The sequence below is a fragment of the Chlorocebus sabaeus genome, chromosome 16, assembly GCF_047675955.1.
Source record: "Chlorocebus sabaeus isolate Y175 chromosome 16, mChlSab1.0.hap1, whole genome shotgun sequence".
Lineage (NCBI taxonomy): Eukaryota > Metazoa > Chordata > Mammalia > Primates > Cercopithecidae > Chlorocebus > Chlorocebus sabaeus.
The window spans coordinates 1,579,255-1,601,066 of record NC_132919.1 but is presented as its reverse complement, the minus strand read 5'-3'; the positions used below and the strand labels follow the sequence as shown (position 1 = coordinate 1,601,066).

Below are 21,812 nucleotides of genomic sequence, written 5' to 3'. Positions count from 1 at the left end.
TCTGATCAGATAAAAAAGGGTATCTCCTTATTCCACCTTGGTAAAAATAAAGTAACACATGCTAAAGCTTCTTTTTTTTTCTTTTGAGATGAAGTCTCTTTCTGTTGCCCAGGCTGGAGTACAAGTACAATGGCACAATCTCGGCTCACTGCAACCTCCGCCTCCCGGGTTCAAGCAATTATCCTGCCTCAGCCTCTCAAGTAGCCAGGACTACAGGTGTGTGCCACCACGTCCAGTTAATTTTTTGTATTTTTAGTAGAGATGGGGTTTTGCCATGTTGGCCAGGTTGGTCTTTCTGACCTCAGAAAATCTGCCCACCTTGGCTTCCCAAAGTGCTGGGATGACAGGCGTGAGCCACTGTGCCCAGCCACTAAAGCTTCTAAAAAGTATATGTAAATTTTTTTTGGCCAGGCGCGGTGGCTCACGCCCGGAAGGCTGAGGCGGGTGGATCACGAGGTCAGGAGATTGAGACCATCCTGGCGAACACGGTGAAACCTGTCTCTACTAAAAATACAAAAAAATTAGCTGGGCGTGGTGGTGCGTGCCTGTAGTCCCAGCTACTCCGGAGGCTGAGGCAGGAGAATGGCGTGAACCCGGGAGGTGGAGCTTGCAATGAGCCGAGATCGTGCCACTGCACTGCAGCCTGGGCGACAGAGTGAGACTCTCTCAAAAAAAAATTTGTTTTTGTGTTTAACCATCAACAATTATATCTCATTACAATTTAAATTTCTATGCGTATTCTAAGGTTGAGTTTCTTTTGTGTCTTGGCTCACTGCAACCTCCGCCTCCCAGATTCAAGCCATTCTTGTGCCTCAGCCTCCTGAGTAGCTGGGATTATAGGCACCCACCATCACGCCCAGCTAATTTTTGTACTTTTTATAGAGATAGGGCTTCACCATGTTGGCCAGGCTGGTCTCGAACTCCTGACCTCAGGTGATCCACCCGCCTCGGCCTCCCAAAGTGCTGGGATTCCAGGTGTGAGCCACCACGCCTGGCCTCTTGCCCCTTTTCATGAGTTCATGTTTTCATTCCACAAACTCATATTGTGCACCTGCTTTGTGCTTGCTTTTCTATCAAGGGCTGGTTATACAAAGTTGAAGAAGACACCGTTCTGCCCCCAAAGAGTTCATAGTCAACTGGAAAGGAAGACAAACAGATGAATAATTAATTATAAAACAGTGCCAGCAGTGGACAAATAAAGTGAACATTATTAATGAGGAGTGGTTAGGGAAGGCTTCCCAGAGGAGGTGCTGTCCAAAATGAGGCTTTGTCGAGAGCTAGAGGAGAACAGCAGGTGCAGAAACCACAGGCCGTGTGATTGGAGCATCTGGGACCAGGCAGGTCAGATGTCCTCCAGGACAGGGAGACAGAGGAGCCTGCGTGGGTCAAATTGGGGAACTGGAACTTTTAAATTTTGTTTATTTATTTTTTTGAGACGGAGTCTCGCTTTGTTGCCCATGCTGGAGTGCAGTGGCGCAATCTCTGCTCACTGCAACCTCTGTCTCCCTGGCTCAAGCAGTTCTCCTGCCTCAGCCTCCTGGGTAGCTGGGGTTACAGGCGGGTGCCACATCACCCAGATCTTTTTTTTTTTTTTTTTAGATGAAGTTTCGCTCTTGTTGCCCAGGCTGGAGTGCAATGGCACAATCTTGGCTCACTGCAACCTCCACCTCCCGGGTTCAAGTGATTCTCCTGCCTCAGCCTCCAGAGTAGCTGCAACTACAGGTGTGCACCACCACGCCCACCTAATTTTTTGTATCTTTAGTAGAGACAGGGTTTCACCGTGTTAGCCAGGATGGTCTCGATCTCCTGACCTTGTGATCCACCCGCCTCAGCCTCCCAAAGTGCTAGGATTACAGGCATTAGCCACTACGCCCAGCCTGGCCATGCTGATCTTGAACTCCTGACCTCGTGATCCACCCACCTCGGCCTCCCAAAATGCTAGGATTACAGGCATGAGCCACTGCGCCCAGCCTGGCCATGCTGGTCTTGAACTCCTGACCTTGTGATCCACCCGCCTCGGCCTCCCAAAGTGCTGGGATTACAGGTGTGAGCCACCGCGCCCAGCCATTTTTGTACTTTTAGTAGAGACAAGGTTTCACCATGTTGGCCAGGCTGGTCTTTAACTTCTGACCTCAGCTTCCCAAAATGCTGGAATTACAGGTGTGAACCACCGTGCCCAGCCAGGAACTGGAACTTTATCCTGTTTTACAAATAATAGTTTCTGAAGAATTTTGGCAGAGGTCACATTTACATTTCCCTTAGTGCCCTGGGATGAGATGGGGGCTGGATTTGAGGAGCTGAAATTTGAAGGTGGCTCAACAACAGCAGTTCCGGGCCTAAGGGCACAGATGGACCGATTAGGTAAATATGTAGGAGATACAGCTGTATCAGCGCGATGGGGATGGTTTGAGGGAGAGGCAGAATCACAGCGACTGCCTAAGCAATGTCTGTTGAAAGGATGGTTCTCAGCAGGGCGCTGTGAGTCATGCCTGTAATCCCCGCACTTTGGGAGGCCGAGGTGGGAGGATCACTTGAGCCCAGGACTTTGAGACCAGCCTGGGCAACAGGGCAAGACCCCATCTCTACAAAAAATGCAAAAGTTAGCCAAGCGTGGTAGCACGCACCTGTGGTCCCAGCTACTTGGGAGGCTGAGGCAGGAGGATCACCTAAGCCCAGGAGGTCAAGGCTGCAGTGAGCTATGATCACGCCACCACACTCCAGCAGTCTGGGTGCCTAAGATCCTGTCTCAAAAAAAAGAAAAAGAAAAAAAGAGATGGTTCTTGGTATCTAACTTTAGTAGACAGTAGTGTGGTTATCTGAGAGAAAATGGGGAGGACAGTTCTGGGGGATATTTGAGATGTGTTTGAGCCCTGGAGCGCCCTCAGGCTGCTCAAAGAGGAGGAAAGGGTGAAGGAAGAGATTTTTCGGATGGCAGGTGAAACCTTGTGAGTGGGAAGGGTTCAGGGTGAGGAACGGGGTAGGTTACCAGCTGCAGCCGCTCCCCAGCAGGCTGACAGCACCAAGCCTTGTCTGGGGGAGCTGCCCTCGCCAGGTGGCCTGGGCGGATTCTGGACAGTAGGGGCACACTCGGACTGGGGCAAGTAGAGCAAGAGGCGTCTGGGGCTCCCACAGCCTTGGGGTGGTGGTGGGGTTTTATTTATTTTTATTTTATTTTTTTTTTTTTGAGACGGAGTCTTGCTCTGTCACCCAGGTTGGAGTGCAGTGGCACAATCGGCTCACTGCAACCTCCGTCTCCTGGGTTCAAGCCATTCTCCTGCCTCAGCCTCCCCAGTAGCAGGATTACAGGCGTGCACCACCACACCCAGCTAGTTTTTGCATTTCAGTAGAGACCCAGTTTCACCATGTTGGCCAGGCTGGTCTCGAACTCCTGACCTCGTGATCCACCCGCCTCGGCCTCCCAAAGTGCTAGGATCACAGGCGTGAACAACCGTGCCCGGCTATTTTTGGTTATTTTTTTATTTTGGTAGAGACGGGTCCCGCCATGCTGCCCGGGCTGGTCTCGAACTCCTAGCCCTAAGTGGCCCTCCGACCTTAGCCTCCCAAACCGCTGGGATTCCAGATGAGAACACCGCGCCGCCGCAGCCCTGGGATGCTAAGCCAGACCCCCGGAACGAGCTAGGGAGATCAAGCAGATTCTGGGGCAGTCAGACGGTCTTCCGAGCTGGGGCTAGCGCCTCGGATCTGGGGGACGAAGACGGGCAGCTGAGCTTTCGGAGCCCGGGCTTATCAGACGGGGACCCGGAGCCCCCTCGAACCCTCGCAGGCTTGTACGAGCCGGTGGACGTGGGTGGAACGGGGTGAAGGTGGGGGGTGGGGCTCACCGCTGGCAGGGAGCTCCCAGATGACCATCAAGGGTGAAAGGTCCCCAGGGGACCGAGCAGTGCGTGAACACGGGCGGAGAAAGGTCAGTCTGATGGGGGGACCTCAGGATACCCCATCCTAGGACGGGACAGACCCGCCCCAAATCCCCTTGCAGGTTTCCAAGGGCCAACTTCCAGGGACCGGGCAGACGGCACCCGGTGGGTGCTTCAGCAGGGGGCGCCACGGCTGGACCGGGTCCGGGATCCCAGACCCCGAATACGCCGGGACGGGAACCACCGGGGCAGGGGAGCGAGGAACCAGGACCCAAAGCCCGAGGCGACGGGGACGGCGGCGCTTCGTGGGGAGAAAGCGGGGTGGGGATTCGAGAGCGGAACCACAGTGCGGAGCCGGCGCATCTGGGCGTGGTGACCCGCGCGGAGGGGGCAGCTGGGGACGGCGGGGCGGCCGCGGGAGAGCCCAGCTGGGGGCGCTGGTGGCCCGGCGGCTTCGCGGGGGAGTCCGCGGGGGTCCGGGACGCGGAGCCGGAGCCCCAGCCTCGCAGGGTCAGGGCGCTGGAGAGGTCGCAGGGCGATGTCGCCGGGGATTCCCGGCCGCGCTGTGACTCGGTCAAGTTGAAGGCGGCAGAGCCCGCAGCGCCCCGGCCCCTCCCGCCCCCCATCTCTCTTGTTTGTCTCCGAGTCCGGCCGGAACCGGCTTCTGCTCGCGGCGGGGCGGGCGGGGGGCTGGCTGCTGATTGGTCGACGCCTGTTTCCAGCCCCGCTCAGCCAATCAGCGGGCGGCAGTGTTTTCTTCTTGGGGTCGGAATAAAAGGGCTGGAATAAAAGAGGGCAGAAAAGGCGCCGGGCGGGCCCGACACACGCCGGAGGAGCCGGGTGAGCTGGAGCCGGGGGTCGCGGTCGGGGCGAGGGCGCGCGGGCAGAAGCGCCCGCCGAAGGGGCGCAGGGAGAAAACGTGGGAATAAGAGGAGAGAGACGGAGCGATGAGGGGCCTCCAAGAAAGAGATGACGAACAGATGCGGGCTGGGGATGGAGGCGCGGGGCTCCAAAGCCATGGAAACGGGCGGGTTGCCGGGGGAACGCCCGGGATGGGGGTCGCGGGCTGGCTCGCGCCGCCGGTTTGAACCGGCTTCTCGTCTCCCACGCCGGGTTCGCGTGGCCGCAGCGCCTAGCGACCTAGACGGCGTCCAATGGCGCGGCAGTTCCTGCGCCGTCCGGCCAATGAGCGCGCCGGGGCGGGCCGTTCCCTAGCTCTGGGCGCTGATCTTGTGGTTGAAGAAACCAGCTCCGGGGAAGGGTCTCGGGCGCGGGCGGGAGGGCACCTGTCAGGGTCCCTGGGAGAGGCAGCCCCCGGATCTGCCCCTGCCCACCTCACGCAGCGTTCCATGGTGGCCCCAGGCGATGTCAGTCCTGCTGCAGGCCAGGACTAGTTCCACGGCCCTCAGCATGCGTTAGCCTCTTCTTGCCTCCATGCCTCAGTTTACCTCGGAGTGAGCTGCGGGAGACGTCTCCCTGCCTGGCCAGGGCGGCTCTGTCGTAGCGGAGGGCAGCGGTACGAGCCGGCCGCGGGGTCGGGGTGGCCCAGGTCCGGGCAGGGCTGGGGTTCGCCGCCTCCGCAGCGCGCACCGGCCCCGCGGCCGGGGAGGAGTGACAGTCCGGAGCCCTGCGGCAGCGGCCGGGGCAGCTGGGGGGCGACCGCAGGGGCTGGGCAGGGCCGGCCGCTGACGCCGAGGTCTGTGCGCAGGTGGTGCAGAGCCGGAGTCGGAGCCCGGAGCCGCGGCGCACCATGGCGCCCACCCTGGCCACTGCCCATCGCCGCCGCTGGTGGATGGCCTGCACGGCCGTGCTGGAGAACCTCCTCTTCTCGGCAGTCCTCCTGGGCTGGGGCTCGCTGCTCATCATGCTCAAGTCGGAGGGCTTTTACTCCTACCTGTGTACCAAGCCAGGTGAGACAGGCGCCTGGGGCTGCGGGGGGCTCCTGGAGCCGGGGCTTTGGGAGGGGGCGGGATGGGGGTGAAGACCTCGCATGCCACAGCACTGCATTGCCCAGTGCCGCTCGGGTATCCAAAGGCCCATGTGATCCTCACCCAGCCCTGCCGGGTACTTGTCATTGTGGATTTTGTGGATGAAGACATCGAGGTTCAGAGCCATCTTCTGTCTTGCGCAAGGCCACAGAGCCTGGGCCTGCCATCCACCCAGAGCCCCACCTGCTGTCCAGGGTGTTCCTTCCATCCCCTAGGAACATTGCTGGACTCCTCTCCTCTCCTCCCCGCTCCTGGAACATAGCTTGGCTGGTAGTAAACATGTTGCTCTCTGCTTGTGAGAAAGAGGAACTCCTGATTTAGGGGCTGGGGTGCAGCAGGAGAGGAAGTGGCCTTGCCTCCAGTCCAGGGAGGGTTCATCTAGAATCTAGACGTTCCTCAGGCCGTTGTGGAATCTCCTAAGTGCTTGCTGGACACAATTTCTTGTCTATTTTTGCTGCCTTGTGATTCTCCAAAGGGCATTTCCCGACACGGGCTCTGAGGACATCTCCGTGGCTTTCCAACCCCGTGAGGATGAAGGGGAAGAGGAGAAGGGAACGTTTATGGAAGTGATGCTAGGCTTGTCCTCTCCTCTTTGCCTCGCCACTGGAATTGCGAAGGCAGGCTGAGGATGCTTCTCTGCATGACGTCTGCACCATCCAACACGCACACACCTTCACACCTTCATACCTTGTTGGAGGATCCTGATTACTACAGGGCAGTAGGTTCAGCCCCACAGGAGGGCCACAGCAGCCCCCAGCCTCTAGCTTCCTATCCTCCTTCCTAGGCAACCTTAACAGGCAATGTTTCCCTCTGTCTTCTCCTTGATCCTAACGGTAACTGATAATAGCTGAGCTCACATAATCTCTCTCGCCAGTGCTCGAGTGCCCATAGATGGAGGTAGCCCAGGTTTGACTTCCTGAGTCCCCAGCAGCAGGCCTTTTCTTCCTAGAGCTCTTTGCAGGAAGAGAAAGCTTTGGACCAGCTCATGCTGGGTGTAATCCTTTGTGGAAGCCTCCCTGTTTCCCTTCTCCGATCTGCCCCGGAGATTCCTGTGTGTCCCAGTCTCTAGGGAGGGAGGCTTAGCTGGAGAGGTTCAGGGCAGGAGAAAGCAGGAGAATGCAGAGGCCGCGGGGAGAGGACAGAAAGTATATCATTAATAACTAACCTTTAGCCTTTAGCCACTCAAAAATATTTCCTAACAGCCTAAGGGTTCTTGGCAGGCCTTTCCCCACATCAGCAAGAAATCCTGGGAGTTGGGAAGAGTCAGACCTTGTTCCCTGAACAAGCTTTCTGCTTTGCCCGAGAGATGTTAGGAGATTAATGCCTGTCCCGGAAAGGCACAGGCTGGAGTGTTTGCTGCTGCTTCTCCTTTCCTCTCCTCCCTTAAGAGATCGTGACCCTGCCTGCTTGCCTCTCTTGTGGGCTCTTTCAGGCTGGACACAGGGTTGAAACAAACAAACAAAAAAAGCAGAAAAAAAAGTCATCATCCCCAGATAAAGCTTTTCTTTTTTTTTTTTTTTTGAGTGGAGTCTCGCTCTGTCGTCCAGGCTGGAGTGCAGTGGTGCAGTCTTGGCTCACTGCAAGCTCTGCCTCCCGGGTTCACGCCATTCTCCTGTCTCAGCCTCCCGAGTAGCTGGGACTACAGGCGCCCGCCACCTCGCCCGGCTAATTTTTTTTGTATTTTTAGTAGAGATGGGGTTTCACTGTGTTCGCCAGGATGATCTTGATCTCTTGACCTCGTGATCCACCCGCCTCAGCCTCTCAAAGTGCTGGGATTCCAGGCGTGAGCCGCCGCACCTGGCCTCAGAGAAAGCTTTTAGTGTCTCACCCAGACCAGAGAACTGTTGTGAGCAGGTGTTTTTTTTTTTTTTTTTTTTTCCACCCACTATGGTGTCGGGAAGGTCAGATTCTAGGTGTTTTTTTTTTTTTTTCATAGACCGTCTACGGATTTAATTGATAGTATGGTTTTGGCAGAGTTGGGTCTGGTCCCTTCATTCCTGCCTCAACCTTGGCTTCCTCCTCTGTCTAAGTGGGAGGACTCCCAGAGACTGTGCCAGTGTGGTGCTGAGTTGGTGTTTTAAGCCCTGGGCAGACTTGACAAGTTGCTCCCCTAAACCAAAGTGAAGGTGAAGGGTCAGGATTGTGGGTTGAACATCAACTTCTTATCCATGCTTTTGCTCCTGCCTCCAATTTTGGTTTTTCTGATTATCTGGCAAACCTGCTGAGCCCGCGTCCCGGGCGGGAAGCCTGCTGATTCCACACAGCTTCTGTCTCTGGCCGCACTGCTCCTTGATTCTTGGAGTCCACATAACCAGTTTTCTTTCAGGCCAGAAATCTCCACACGTTGCTTGTCTGGGAGTGCCTGGTGAAGTTAGGGTGAAGGTTTCGGCTTCGGTCTGATATTTTCAAACTTGGTGCATGGCTGAATTACAGAGAAGCAGTGAGGCCATTTTTTGAATGTGTTGAATTAGACTTGTGAAAGGCTGAGCCGTGTCCGGCTGATGAGATGCAAATTTGTCAGCTTTGTGTCGCTCTAGGACGATGCTTTGGTTTGTTCTCTAAAGAAAATTTGCCTGAACCTGTTGAAAGATTCTTAGAACTCTTTCTCAGGACTCCAGCCAGAATCTGGCCACAGACGTGGTGTTGGGTTCCAGCCTGGGGAGGTGGCAGAGGGAAGGAAATGGCTCATTTCTCGGCTGCCCCTCAGCTTGTTCTTCCTTGCCCACTGGGAGAGGTGGCAGGCTGGGTTTGGGGACCTGGGTGCAGGAAGCTGGTGACGGGTTTTGCACAATATTCTCCAGGTGTTGGCTGCCGGATGCCTCCCTCGTCCCCCTGGTGAGGGCAGGAGACCAATTGGGTGTTCAGTCCAAGAAGCATGGGGCTTCCCAGAGCTGTGTCCTCTTGGCCTCTCGGATGGCAGTGTGACCGCCCACACCTGGGCTCTTTCTTCATTTTCTCTGTTATCCAGTAGCCCCCACTTCAACAGGGTCAGGGTCAGCTTGGGGGGCTGCAGCTACCTGTGGATGGATTTGTTATCTGAGACAGAGTCTTGCTCTGTTGCCCTAGCCGGAATGTAGTGGTGCGATCACAGCTCACTGCAGCCTTAACTCCTGGGCTCAAGCAATCCTCCCACCTCAGCCTCCTGAGTAGCTGGGACTACAAGTGTGCGCCACCCTACTCAGCTAATTTTTGTATTTTTTTGTAGAGAGAGGGTCTCGCCATGTTGCCTAGGCTGATCTCAAACTCCCGGGCTCAAGCGATCCTCCTGCCCCAGCCTTCCAAAGTGCTGGGCCTACATGCGTGAGCCATCATACCCAGTTAGATTTTGTTTTTGTTTCTGGGACTACAGGTGCCCGCCACCACGCCCAGCTAATTTTTGTATTTTTAGTAGAGATGGGGTTTCACCATGTTGACCAGGCTGGTCTCGGACTCCTGACCTCAGGTGATCCACTCACCTCAGCCTCCCAAAGTGCTGGGATGACAGGTGTGAACCACCACGCCCAGCCCTGCTTAGTTTTTTATTTATTTATTATTATTATTATTTTTTTTTTTTAATTTTTTTTTTTTTGAGATGGAGTATCGCTCTGTCACCCAGGCTGGAGTGCAGTGGCCGATCTCAGCTCACTGCAAGCTCCGCCTCCCGGGTTCACGCCATTCTCCTGCCTCAGCCTCCCGAGTAGCTGGGACTACAGGCGCCCGCCACTGCGCCCGGCTAATTTTTTTCTATTTTTTAGTAGAGACGGGGTTTCACCATGGTCTCGATCTCCTGACCTTGTGATCCGCCCGCCTCGGCCTCCCAAAGTGCTGGGATTACAGGCGTGAGCCACCGCGCCCGGCCTATTATTATTTTTTTGAGACAGAGTCTCACTCTGTTGCCAGGCTGGAGTGCAGTGGCGCGATCTTGGCTCACTCCAACCTCTGCCTCACAGTTTCAAGCAATTCTCCTGTCTCAGCCTCCCAAGTAGCTGGGACTACAGGTGACTGCCACCACACCTGGCTAATTTTTGTATTTTTTCGTAGAGATATGGTTTTACTATATTGGTCAGGCTGTTCTCGAACTCCTGACCTCAGGTGATCCACCCGCCTTGGCCTCCCAGATTGCTGGGATTACAGGTGTGAGCCACTGTGCCTGGTCAAATTTTTTGTAGAGATAAGTGTTTCACCATGTTGCTCAGGCTGGTCTCAAAACTCCTGGGCTCAAGTGACCTGCCGACCTCAGCCTCCCAAAGTGCTGGGACTACAGGTGTGAGCCACCATATCCAGTTAATTTTTAAATGTTTTGTAGAGATGGGGGTTTCACCATGTTGCCCAGGCTAGTCTTAAACTCCTGGGCTCAGTTGATCCACCCGCCTCAGGCTCCCACATTGCTGGGATTATAGGCGTGAGCCACTGCTCCAGGCCTACATGTGCATAGTTAATCCCCTCTTTCTTGTAACCTAAACATTCAGTAAACATTGATGAAGGTGTGGTGCTGGGGACTCAGAGCAAACAAGTCATCACACGCACACTGGTGTAACCTGTGTAATTCCAAAGCCCTGTGTATAGCCGGGCCCCCAAGAAAGAGCCAGAATAGCCACGGAGATCTGGCTCCTACTGGGTGGGAGGGGCTCTCTGGGGTTCAGGCTGAAGCCTGGAGGTTGAAGAGGGGTGAGTCAGGAAAGGAGGATACACCCTGGAGGAGAGGAGAGAAGTGGGAAGGGGCCGGGCCTGCAGGGCCTGGGAGTCCATTTGGGGAAAGTGAATTTTATTCCCAAGGCAGGAGGAAATCAGGGAGGTAGAGGAGGGCGACGATCCAGTTCCCCTGTTAGAGCCTCGTGTGAATCGTTGAGGGCTTGCCCCATGCTGGGTATGTTTGGATGGCATAGAAACCAGAAGTCGTCACGGCCTCTGCCCGAGGAAGTCACGCACGGTCTGACCATGGGCATGAAGGCTGACCCCAGTTGTATGCTCCTGACTGCTGCGGTTGCTCCGCCTGTGGTGGTGGGAGACAGCCTCTCACCCTGGCACCGAGGTCGCCGCGAGCTCACCCTGGCATACAGGTTGCTGCGACGGCAGAGGGGCTGCCGCCCACCTTGGGGAAGCAGGGCCAGGCTTGGTCCCCATGGGCTGAGTGAAGCTGCAGACGTGGACAGGAGACTTCTCTGCTGCCTCGAGGACCCCTCTTTTTTCTTGGGGGACAGGGAGTTGGGGATGGAGTTTCACTCTTGTCGCCAGGCTGGAGTGCAGTGGCGCAGTCTCAGCTCATGCAACCTCTGCCTCTCGGCAGAATTAAAGCAATTCTCCTGCCTCAGCCTCCCAAGTAGCTGGGATTACAGGTGCCCGCCACCATGCCCGGCTAGTTTTTTGTATTTGTATTTCATTTTATTTTATTTTTTTGAGATGGAGTCTTACTCTGTCGCCCCAGCTGGAGGGCAATGGCGCGATCTCAGCTCACTGAAACCTCCATCTCCCAGGTTCAAGTGATTCTCCTGCCTCAGCCTCCCAAATAGCTGAGATTACAGGCAGCCACCACCACGCCTGGATAATTTTTGTATTTTTAGTAGAGACGGGGTTTCACCATGTTGGCCAGGCTGGTCTCGAACTCCTGACCTCAGGTGATCCGCCCGCCTCGGCCTCCCAAAGTGCTGGGATTATAGGTGTGAGCCACTGTACCCACCAGATAGCTTTCATAAATCCAACCTTTCACGTTTATTGCTGTAAATGTGACTTTTAAACTTTTCCCCCAGTTTATTTGGAATTTTAAAAATTCCATAGCAATGGGTAAGAAGGTTTAAAGGCTGGAGCCGGCAGCCTCAGGATGCGTCTCAGAGAAGAGCTGGCGGCCTTGGCTCTTCCCGCCGCCCCAGCCTCCCTCCTTGGTTCGTGACCTCATTTCCCTCACAGACATCCGCTGGCCACCCCTGGCTTCTGGTGTCCGTGAAGGTCCATCCAGCTTAGGCTGGCTCTCAGGGACCTCGTGGGAGAGTCTTAGTTCCGTTCTCACCAAGCGATATTCAGGGCCTCCTAGTGTTGCCGACACCATGGGCAGCCTTTTCCTGGCTCTGTTCTCTCGGCATTTCCTCCCTGGGATATGAGCCTCTAACCCAGGTAGACCAGCCTCGGCATAGCTCGAAGGGTAAGAGCGGGAGCTTCGGGGTCTGACAGCCTGGAGTCAAGCCCAGCTTCCCCAGAGACCCCCATGAGACCTTCGGCAAGTTGACTTCCCTGCTCTGAGCATCCCTCAGGGATACTCTCACAGTATCCTCATGGGGAATATGGGGTGGGCGTGGGCACTGAGCGTGGCAGCTGGCACACACTGGCACTGTGCACATGGCAGCCGCTGCTGGGCCCACTGCTCGGGGGCCAGGCTCTGGTCAGCCCAGGACGGCCTCTGCCTGTCCGTGCCCTCCTGTCTGTTGTTTGCTCTGTGTCTGAATTGACCTCTCACCTATATCTCCCCTGCCGCACTGAGGACTGAGATGCTGCTTCCTGTTGCCGGATAGACTAAGGATTTAAGAGCCGGGAGATCCTGGGCAGGGGCCATCGGTGGGCTGTCCAGGGGCCCGCACCCTGGAGCGGGGGGCTCAGAAAGCAGCCAGTCAGGGAAGGGGGAAGCTCAGGAATTTAGAAGGAACCTCAAGCCAGGTACTCCTTGGCCCCCTCAAGCATCATCTTGGAGGCCCCTCCCTTTGTCTCCCGGGGTGTGGGGAGACTCCTCTTTGACTTGGGGGAGCCCGAGAGGGCCACAGCACCCTCTTTTCTCCCTGATTCCTCTGTAAAGATCTTGTGCGTCTTCTGTGAGCGGGGCTGAACAGGGTTCCTCCGCCCTGGCCCTGGGTCTCCTCCTAAGCAGCCCTGTTCCTGTTCTGGGCACTCACTGGCCACACCAACTCTTGCCTGTCTTCTCTGTTCACCTTCTCTGTCCGGCCTGGGCTGGGCCACTTCTGGCCGCCCCTGAGGAGGCGTCCGTTTCATAAACAGGTGCAGGTGAGGAGCAGAGCAGGCTGGCCGGGAATGAGAAGAGCAGGCTGGCCCGGGGTCAAGCTCTAGGCTGGGAGCAGAGGACCGCACCACGCCTTGGCACTTCCTGGGTGCTTAATCTGTTTGTCTCTCTCCTGGCCCACAGTGGCCCAGGTGGGAGCAGAGGGAGGGGAACAGCCTGGGTGTGTCTGTGTTTGGGCATCTGCTGGAGCGGTGACGGTGACGGTGGTGCTGCTGTTTACTGTCAACAGAGCTTCTGGGCTCACCAAGGGCTTCGTTCCCTCCAGCAGCAGGGAGACTCTCCCCAAGCAGAAGGGGAAGCTGCTCACCTCCCCCGCTCCAGGCGCATCCGTTGCTGGACAGGACTGCCTGGAGGCAAGCGGCCGGGCAGAGGGCCTGGTGGCCCCAGCGGCAGGGATTTGTTTAAGGGGAGAAGGCTGTTGGTCTAGAGTGCAAGGTCCTTGCCCCTGTGTGTCGTGGCTGCAGGGTAAAAGATGGGAAGGACAGACACCGTTGCCTCTCCCCTCTGTAGTTAAAGGGGTGACCAGATCTCTAATCAATTTAAGACTTTTTGGTTGTTGTTTGTTTGTTTGGAGACAGAGTCTCACTCTGTGGCCCGGGCTGGAGTGCAATGGCATGATCTCGGCTCACCGCAACCTCCGCCTCCTGGGTTCAAGCGATTCTCCTGCCTCAGCCTCCCGAGTACCTGAGATTACAGGCGCCCGCCACCACGCCCGGCTAATTTTTGTATTTTTAGTAGAGACAGGGTTTCACCGTGTTGGCCAGGCTGGTCTCAAACTACTGACCTCAGGTGATCCACACGTCTTGGCCTCCCAAAGGGCTGGGGTTACAGACTGAGCCACTGCACCTGGCCTGATTCTGGTTTTTTGTTTGTTTGTTGTTGTTGTTTTTTGAGACAGAGTCTCACTCTTTTGCCCAGGCTGGAGTGCAATGGTGTGATCTTGGCTCACTGCAACCTCTGTCCCCCAGGTTCAATGATTCTCTTGCCTCAGCCTCCTGACTAGCTGGGATTACAGGCATGTACCACCACGCCCGGCTAATTTTTGTATTTTTAATATTTGTAATTTTTGTATTTTTAGTAGAGATGGGGCTTCACCATGTTGGCCAGGCTGGTCTTGAACTCCTGATCTCAGGCGATCCACCCGCCTCTGCCTCCCAAAGTGTTGGGATTACAGGCGTGAGCCACCACACCTGGCCCTGTTGTTTCTATTCATTCAGTAAACAGCTATTGTAGGCCAAGACCTGGGTGAGATACTGGGGACACAGAAGTGACCACAATGCAGGCCCTGCCTTTCAGGGCTCACAGCCCAGTGGGGGATTAGATGTGTCTTTGCGCTTCCACACACGCTGACGGGACTGTGCTCCCCGTGTGCAGCCACTGCGTCCGGCTCTGTGCCAGCTGGTTGTGCCCTGATTCCCATCCGGAGCCTCCGGTAGCAGCCATGATCATAATAGCCACGAGAACAGCAGCAACTTGAAGCGATTCATTATTGAGTGCTTTCTATGCCTGGGTGAGCTCCAGAAAGTTTTCTGGATTTTCTCATTGATCTTCCCCCAAACTCTAGGAGGTGGATCTTATTATTCTATGATGTCCATTTTATAGACAAGGAAACTGAGCTAGAGCAAGGTTATGCAGGTAGAAAGTGGAGGAACCAAAACAGGAAGCTCGAAGCCAGATTCCAGTTCCACGCTCTTCATCCACACGGCCCTGGCGAGCCTCCCTGGTCACACGTTGGCATGAGGCATGATTCCACCCATGTGCATCCTTTCCAGTGACCTTGGAGGAGCCCCGAGAGGCCTGAGCAAGCCTTTGCAAACCTCAGCTCTACAGCCCTGGCGCCAGAGGGCTGCAATTGAAAGGCAGGCAGTTATCGGAAGAAAAGCATTTCCTTGACTCTCCCAGTGTGACCTCGCATCTAATCAAAGTCGGCTCCTGTTTTCTGCAGGATTAGTCAGCATCTCTTAACTAGCAGTCCCGGCCAGGTCCTCAGCCACGTTCCCAGCCAGTCCTCCACCCTCCCGTCTTCAGCTGCCACAGCACTTTTCTCTGCCTTTTTGTGTTGTTTTGGTGCTGGGTGGACTTTGGAGGGGCCATTAAGGGCTGGGTGTGGCAGACACACCAGACGCGGCACCCAGCGAGGTCTGGGCATGGTCACGGGATGGCATCACAATGACCCCGGCAAGGAAAATAAGAAAGGTGCATCTCGGCCGGGCATGGCAGCTCACACCTGTAATCCCAGCACTTTGGGAGGCAGAGGTGGGAAGATCACCTGAGGTCAGGAGTTTGAGACCAGCCTGGGCAACATGGTGAAACCCAGTCTCTACTAAAAATACAAAAATTAGCCAGGTGTGGTGGCAGGTGCCTGTAGTCTCAGCTACTCAGGAGGCTGAGGCAAGAGAATTGCTTGAACCCAGGAGGCGGAGGTTACAGTGAGCCGAGATCATGCTACTATACTCCAGCCTGGGCAACAGAGTGAGACTCCATCTCAAAAAAAAAAAAAAAAGAGGCTGGGCGCGATGGTTCATGCCTGTAATCCCAGCACTTTGGGAGGCTGAGGCAGGCAGATCACGAGGTCAGGAGATCGAGACCATCCTGGCTAACACGGTGAAACCCCATCTCTACTAAAAAAATACAAAAAAATTAGCGGGGCGTGGTGTTGGGCGCCTGTAGTCCCAGCTGCTCGGGAGGTTGAGGCAAGAGAATTGCTTGAACCCAGGAGGCGGAGGTTGCAGTGAGCCGAGGTCCTGCTACTACACTCCAGCCTGGGCAACAGAGTGAGACTCCGTCTCAAAAAAAAAGAAAAGACAAAAAAAAGAAAGACAAAGAAAATATCAGGGGGAGAAGGCGAGACGGTGGCATCCGTTCCACGTTTGAGAAGGCAGCTGGACTTCCCATTGAAGGAGGCGCCCGGTCTCCGCACACTGACAGACGAGAACTAGGCTATCGGGGTGAGGCCGGTGCTTGTCCTTCCCAAGCGGTCTGGGGTCTGCATCCATACTGGCTTCAGTCTGTCCCCGTGGACACAGCTGCCGTGAGCGGGTTCTCACCAGCCTGGGGCCGCACAGCCAGGGCGGGACCCTGAGGTCTGCTGTTCTGGGGTGGCAGATGCTCTGGAATGGGACTCTCAGCCTGGGCTTCGTTGCTCTTCAAGGGACACGTGAAACTCCTGAAACTGTGGAAACCTTGGTGTGCATTTTCTGGGGAGGTCTTTATTGGGTTCTTCAAAGGGTCCACAAAAGTTACCCCTCAAAAGTTAAGAACCTCTTTTCACTCCAGGGGACTTGAGCCAAATGGCCCTCCAAGCCCGCTGTGGGGTAACCTGAGTCCTTGAGAGGCCCCCAGCCAGCCCTGGCATTCCCAGTCGGGCACTCCGAATGGGCACCTGCCCCTCTGATCTTTGGGAATCCCTATCTTGACCCCGAGGTCAGGGTTTCCTTCCCTCTTCACACAGAGAATGTCACCAATGGCACAGCGGGCAGCACAGCAGAGCCGGGGCACGAGGAGGTGAGCTGGATGAACGGCTGGCTCAGCTGCCAGGCCCAGGACGAGATGCTAAATTTGGCCTTCACCGTGGGCTCCTTTCTGCTCAGTGCCATCACCCTGCCCCTGGGTATCGTCATGGACAAGTATGGCCCGAGGAAGCTCAGGCTGCTGGGCAGGTCAGTGCGGGTCCCTTGGGGGGCAGGGAGTGGGCAGGTGGACCCTCTGGGCTGAGTTCCCCCTGGAAGGGTATCCTGGTCATACCCGCTATCAGGTGTACTGTGGAGCTCCCTGAAGGCCCATCCAGAATGGAGTTCCTTCCCCATCCGCCACCGAATCAGCAGGTACTGTGGTCCTCGCCACGCTCCAGTACTCAATAAGAAAAGCACCAGGCTCCGGGCCGCCCGGGGGATCTGGAGTTGCTTGTCACTAAGAACATGGGTTTCTGATCCCTTTGTAGTTCATAAGCGTAATAATTGGGGTTTCACTCTCATGTGTGAGACATGCTTCCCTCAAACCTTCTTACAAGGTTGGCACAGTATTCATCTGATGAGAAAAAAAAAAAACACTGGTTTCCACAGCCTGTTTGACCTTATACCTCCACCAGAAAAAATATTTTCAACACGTACCCCCAATATAATAAGCACATCAAATTCTAAATGATGTATATCTGTGCCTTTTTTTTTTTTTTTTTTCAAGACAGAGTCTTGCTCTGTCACCCAGGCTGGGGTGTAGCAGCATGATCTTGGCTCACCGCAACCTCTGCCTCCCCAGTTCAAGCAATTCTCCTGTCTCACCCTCTCAAGTAGCTGGGATTACAGGTGCCTGCCACCATACCCAGCTAATTTTTGTATTTTTAGTAGAGACAGGGTTTTACCATGTTGGCCAGGCTGGTTTCGAACTCCTGGCCTCAGGTGATCCACCCGTCTCGGCCTCCCAAAGCGCTGGGATTATAGGCGTGAACCATTGTGCCCGGCCCCTATGCCATTCTTTTTTTTTTTCTTTTGAGATGGAGTTTTGCTCTTGTTGCTCAAGCAACTGCAGCTGGAGTGCAGTGGCTCCCAGCCCCCTATGGCATTCTTAATGTGCTTTATAATACATATACAAAAATGAAAATGGGCTGGCCATGGTGGCTTATGCCTATAATCCCAGCATTTTGGGAGGCAGAGGTGGACGGATCACCTGAGGCCAGGAGTTCGAGACCAGCCTGGCCAACATGGCAAAACTCCGTCTCCACTAAAAATACAAAAATTAGCCAGGCGTGGTGGCACGCACCTGTAATATCCCAGCTACTCGGGAGACTAAAGCAGGAGAAATGCTTGAACCTGGGAGGCAGAGCTTGCAGTGAGCCAAGATTGTGCCATTGCACTCCAGCCTGGGCGACAGAGCGAGGCTCCGTCTCAAGAAAAACCAGAAAAAGGCCAGGCGCAGTGGCTTACACCTGTAATCCCAGCACTTTGGGAGGCCGAGGCGGGCGAATCACAAGGTCAGGAGATCGAGACCATCCTGGCTAACAGGGTGAAACCCCATCTCTACTAAAAATACAAAAGTTAGCCAGGTGTGGTGGCGGGCACCTGTAGTCCCAGATACTTAGGAGGCTGAGGCGGGAGAATGGCGTGAACCTGGGAGGCGGAGCTTGCAGTGAGCCGAGATCGCGCCACTGCACTACAGCCTGGGAGACAGAGCGAGTGGCTCCGTCTCAAGAAAAACCAAAAACAACAACAAAAAAACAATAACACGGAATAAAGTCATAATGGTCAATAACATTCCGTTTCTGCTTGGTTTTAGCGCCTGCTTCGCGGTTTCCTGCTTGCTGATTGCATATGGAGCCAGTAACCCAAACAGTGAGTGTGCCCTTCATCTTTCGTCAGGGACTGGGGAGAGAGTGCCCTGAGCTGCTCCCAGGCCCACCTGCTCTTGGACACTGTCCTGGGCCTGCTGTTCGCTGCTCAAGTTAGAGGGGACACCTGTTAGGCCTCTACTCAGTTACTTATCTCAAATGGACGGGGGGATCAGAGAGCAGCCACCGTGGACAGGAATCCAGGGTATGAGCAACTTCCACTTCATCACCAAACCAAGCCAGTCCCTCACTGATGCCAACCCAAGAGACAAGTTCTAAGAAACCAAGCCAGTCCCTCACTGATGCCAACCCGAGAGGCAAGTTCTAAGAAACCAAGCCAGTCCCTCACTGATGCCAACCCGAGAGGCAAGTTCTTTTTTTTTTTTTTTTTGAGACAGAGTCTCGCTCTGTCGCCCAGGCTGGAGTGCAGTGGCCGGATCTCTGCTCACTGCAAGCTCTGCCTCCCGGGTTCGCGCAATTCTCCTGTCTCAGCCTCCCAAGCAGCTGGGACTACAGGCGCCCGCCACCTCGCCCGGCTTATTTTTTTGTATTTTTAGTAGAGACGGGGTTTCACCGTGTTAGCCAGGATGGTCTCGATCTCCTGACCTCGTGATCCGCCCGTCTCGGCCTCCCAAAGTGCTGAGATTACAGGCTTGAGCCACCGCGCCCGGCCGAGGCAAGTTCTAAGAAGCAGGTCGGCTGCAGGGGCACGGTCCTCAGTGTGTGCAGAAGTCACGAGCTGAGTCCCCTCCAGGCAGCACGGGCCAAAGCATGAAGGATGGCTTAGAAGCCACCTGGTCCACAACCCTGTTCCGGTGGAGCCATTGTTTTAAGGACTTGTAGCGCAAACACCAAAAAAGGACTTGAGTTTCACCAAAATCTTAGCCAGGCTCATCTACTGATTTTCAGGAACCTATACTTTTGATTTTGGTGAAGTAGCTTCTTTAGGCCTCCTGCTTGCTGCTAATGTTTGTTTTTGTTGTTGTTGTTGTTGTTGTTTTGTTTTGTTTTAGAGACAGGGTCTCTCTCTGTCACCCAGGCTGGAGTGCAGTGGTGCAGTCACAGCTTACTGCACCCTGGACCTCCCGGGTTCAAGTGATCGTCCCACTTCAGCCTCCAGAGTAGCTGGGACTACAGGCACGAACACCCACACCTGGCTAATTTTTAATTTTTTTTTTTTTAGAGGCGAGGTCTCACTTTGTTGCCTGGGCTGTTCTTTTTTTTTTTTGAAGCGAGTTTTGCTTTTGTTTCCCAGGCTGGAGTGCAATGACGCCATCTCGGCTCACAGCAACCTCCGCCTCCCAGGTTCAAGCCATTCTCCTGCCTCAGCCTCTGGAGTAGCTGGGATTACAGGCATGCGCCACCACGCCTGGCTAATTTTGTATTTTTAGTAGAGATGGGGTTTCTCCATGTTGGTCAGGCTGGTCTTGAACTCCTGACCTCAGGTGATACGCCTGCCTTGGCCTCCCAAAGTTCTGGGATTACAGGCATGAGCCACTGTGCCCGGCCTCCTGGCTGTTCTTGAACCCCTGGGCTCAAGCAGTTCTCCTGCTTCAGCCTCCCAAAGTGTTGGATTTCTAGGCGTGAGTCACTGCCTGGACACTGCTACTATTAATTGGAGAAAAGACGATGGGTGTGCACCTTTTGCAAGAGCCCAAGCTCTGTGAAATAGGCAAGAGGAGGCCGGGCGCACTGGCTCACACCTGTAATCTTAGCACTTTGGGAGGCTAAGACGGGGAGATCACCTGAGGCCAGGAGTTCAAGACCAGCCTGGCCAACATGGCGTGACATACAAAAATTAGCCGGGCGTGGTGGCACATGCCTGTAATCCCAGCTACTTGGGAGGCTGAGGCAGGAGAATCACTTGAACCCGGGAGTCAGAGGTTGCAGTGAGCCAAGATGGTGCCACTACACTCCAGCCTGGGTGACAAGAGCAAAACTCCATCTCAATTAAAAAAGAAAAAAGAAAAAGAAGTAGGCTAGAGGAGGGGGTGTGAAAGGGTCACTTCCACTCCCCAGATGTCAGGTACTAACCCTGGCCTGCATTTACTGGATTTACTGGGAGCCTGCACCGCCCAGGACTGTGGGTCGGTCTTGGCTTCCCAGGAGCTTGGCTGGGGTTTCCACTCACGAGCTTTCCATTTCCCTACAGCTCTCTCCGTGCTCATCTTCATCGCCCTGGCTCTGAATGGCTTTGGTGGGATGTGTATGACCTTCACCTCATTAACAGTGAGTACGGACTTTTTAAAGCTCTGCAGTTCGGTAATCCGCTTCTAAATTTGAGGCTGCTTTGATTGGTTTCTATGTCCTTGCCTTCCATGTGCCTGCGTGTGCCTGGGTGTCCCAAACTGTAAAGGGGCTATGGATGAGGTGTCCTGGCAGCACAGCCTGGCAGGGCCTCCTCAGCTGAGGTCCCTACAGGCAGCAGGGCGTGGCTCTCACAATCCCTTGCCTTTTTTTTTTTTTTTTTCTGAGACGAAGTCTTGCTCTGTTGCCCAGGCTGGAGTGCAGTAGCACGATCTCGGCTCACTGCAACCTCTGCCTCCCACGTTCAAGCGATTCTCCTGCCTCAGCCTCCGGAGTAGCTGGGATTACAGGCGCCCGCCACCACGCCCGGCTAATTTTTGTATTTTTAGTACAGATGGGGTTTCTCCATGTTGGTCAGGCTGGTCTCGATGTGCTGACCTCAGGTGATCCACCCGCCTCGGCCTCCCAAAGTGCCAGGATGACAGGCGTGAGCCACCGCGCCCGGCCGACATTCCCTGCCTTCTGACCTGGGCTTTGACGCTGAGGAAGCAGCTCACTAGCCATATGCCCAAGGAAGGCAGAGGCAGGAAGACAAAACACTGCCGCCCACTTTCTTTTCCTGTTTTCCTCGGCAGCTGTCATCAGGGTCTCTGGGAGCTTCGGCTCGTGGCGGCCTGAACACCCGCCTCCCATGGAACTGCCCCAAACTTTGCCTTTGTCCAGAGCCAGATGGAAAACTCAGGGGAACACCTGGGCTTCTCCTCCTCTTGTTTTCCTCCGTGCCCAGGCACAGACAGTCGCCTGGGCGAGATGTTTCCTCGGGGTACCGAGCACCCCCTTGTTGGAAGCCTCCGGAAATCACAAAATGTGCTGCTTCTTGATGTGGGGGAGGCAGAAGGAAGGTGGGGTTGAAAGAAAGAAAGTCAAAAAAGGGGCGAGACTGAGGCAGGAGAATCGCTTGAACCTGGACGGTGGAGGTTGCGGTGAGCCGAGACCGCGGCATTGCACCCCAGCCTGGGCAATAAAATCAAAACTCCGCTAAAAAAAAAAAAAAATTCTATAAGCCTGTCTTCAGTTTGAAATATATTTCTTCAGTATTTAAAATATCTGCATATACCAGTGTTATTCTTTTTGTTAAAAAAAAAAAAAGGCCGGGCGCGGTGGCTCAAGCCTGTAATCCCAGCACTTTGGGAGGCGGAGACGGGTGGATCACGAGGTCAGGAGATCGAGACCATCCTGGCTAACACGGTGAAACCCCGTCTCTACTAAAAAATACAAAAAACTAGCCGGGCGAGGTGGCGGATGCCTGTATTCCCAGCTACATGGGAGGCTGAGGCAGGAGAATGGCGGGAACCCGGGAGGCGGAGCTTGCAGTGAGCTGAGATCCGGCCACTGCACTC

At 55.0% G+C, this 21,812-nt stretch overlaps 1 protein-coding gene and 1 non-coding gene across 4 annotated transcripts in view; both read left to right on the top strand.

Annotated features, from left to right (window-relative positions):
• The first annotated feature begins 3,467 nt into the window (after nucleotides 1–3,467).
• SLC43A2 (solute carrier family 43 member 2) overlaps nucleotides 3,468–21,812 on the top strand; it is a 57,662-nt gene continuing 39,317 nt past the window's right edge. Inside the window, exons 1-5 of one of the 3 annotated variants that reach the window (XM_008009796.3) lie at nucleotides 3,468–4,715; nucleotides 5,584–5,785; nucleotides 16,297–16,504; nucleotides 18,114–18,169; nucleotides 20,318–20,394. In XM_008009796.3, the coding sequence (XP_008007987.1) occupies nucleotides 5,626–5,785; nucleotides 16,297–16,504; nucleotides 18,114–18,169; nucleotides 20,318–20,394 (501 nt within the window). In that variant the 5' untranslated portion in view covers nucleotides 3,468–4,715; nucleotides 5,584–5,625. Of the gene's footprint in view, nucleotides 4,716–4,736; nucleotides 5,392–5,583; nucleotides 5,786–11,755; nucleotides 11,979–16,296; nucleotides 16,505–18,113; nucleotides 18,170–20,317; nucleotides 20,395–21,812 lie in introns of those variants that run through there. The other 2 variants (XM_073004565.1, XM_073004566.1) reach the window with 2 other exon arrangements.
• On the top strand, nucleotides 16,774–16,877 carry LOC119620385 (small nucleolar RNA U13). Its single transcript, XR_005236917.1, has one exon. It is a non-coding gene; the product is annotated as a small nucleolar RNA U13 (small nucleolar RNA).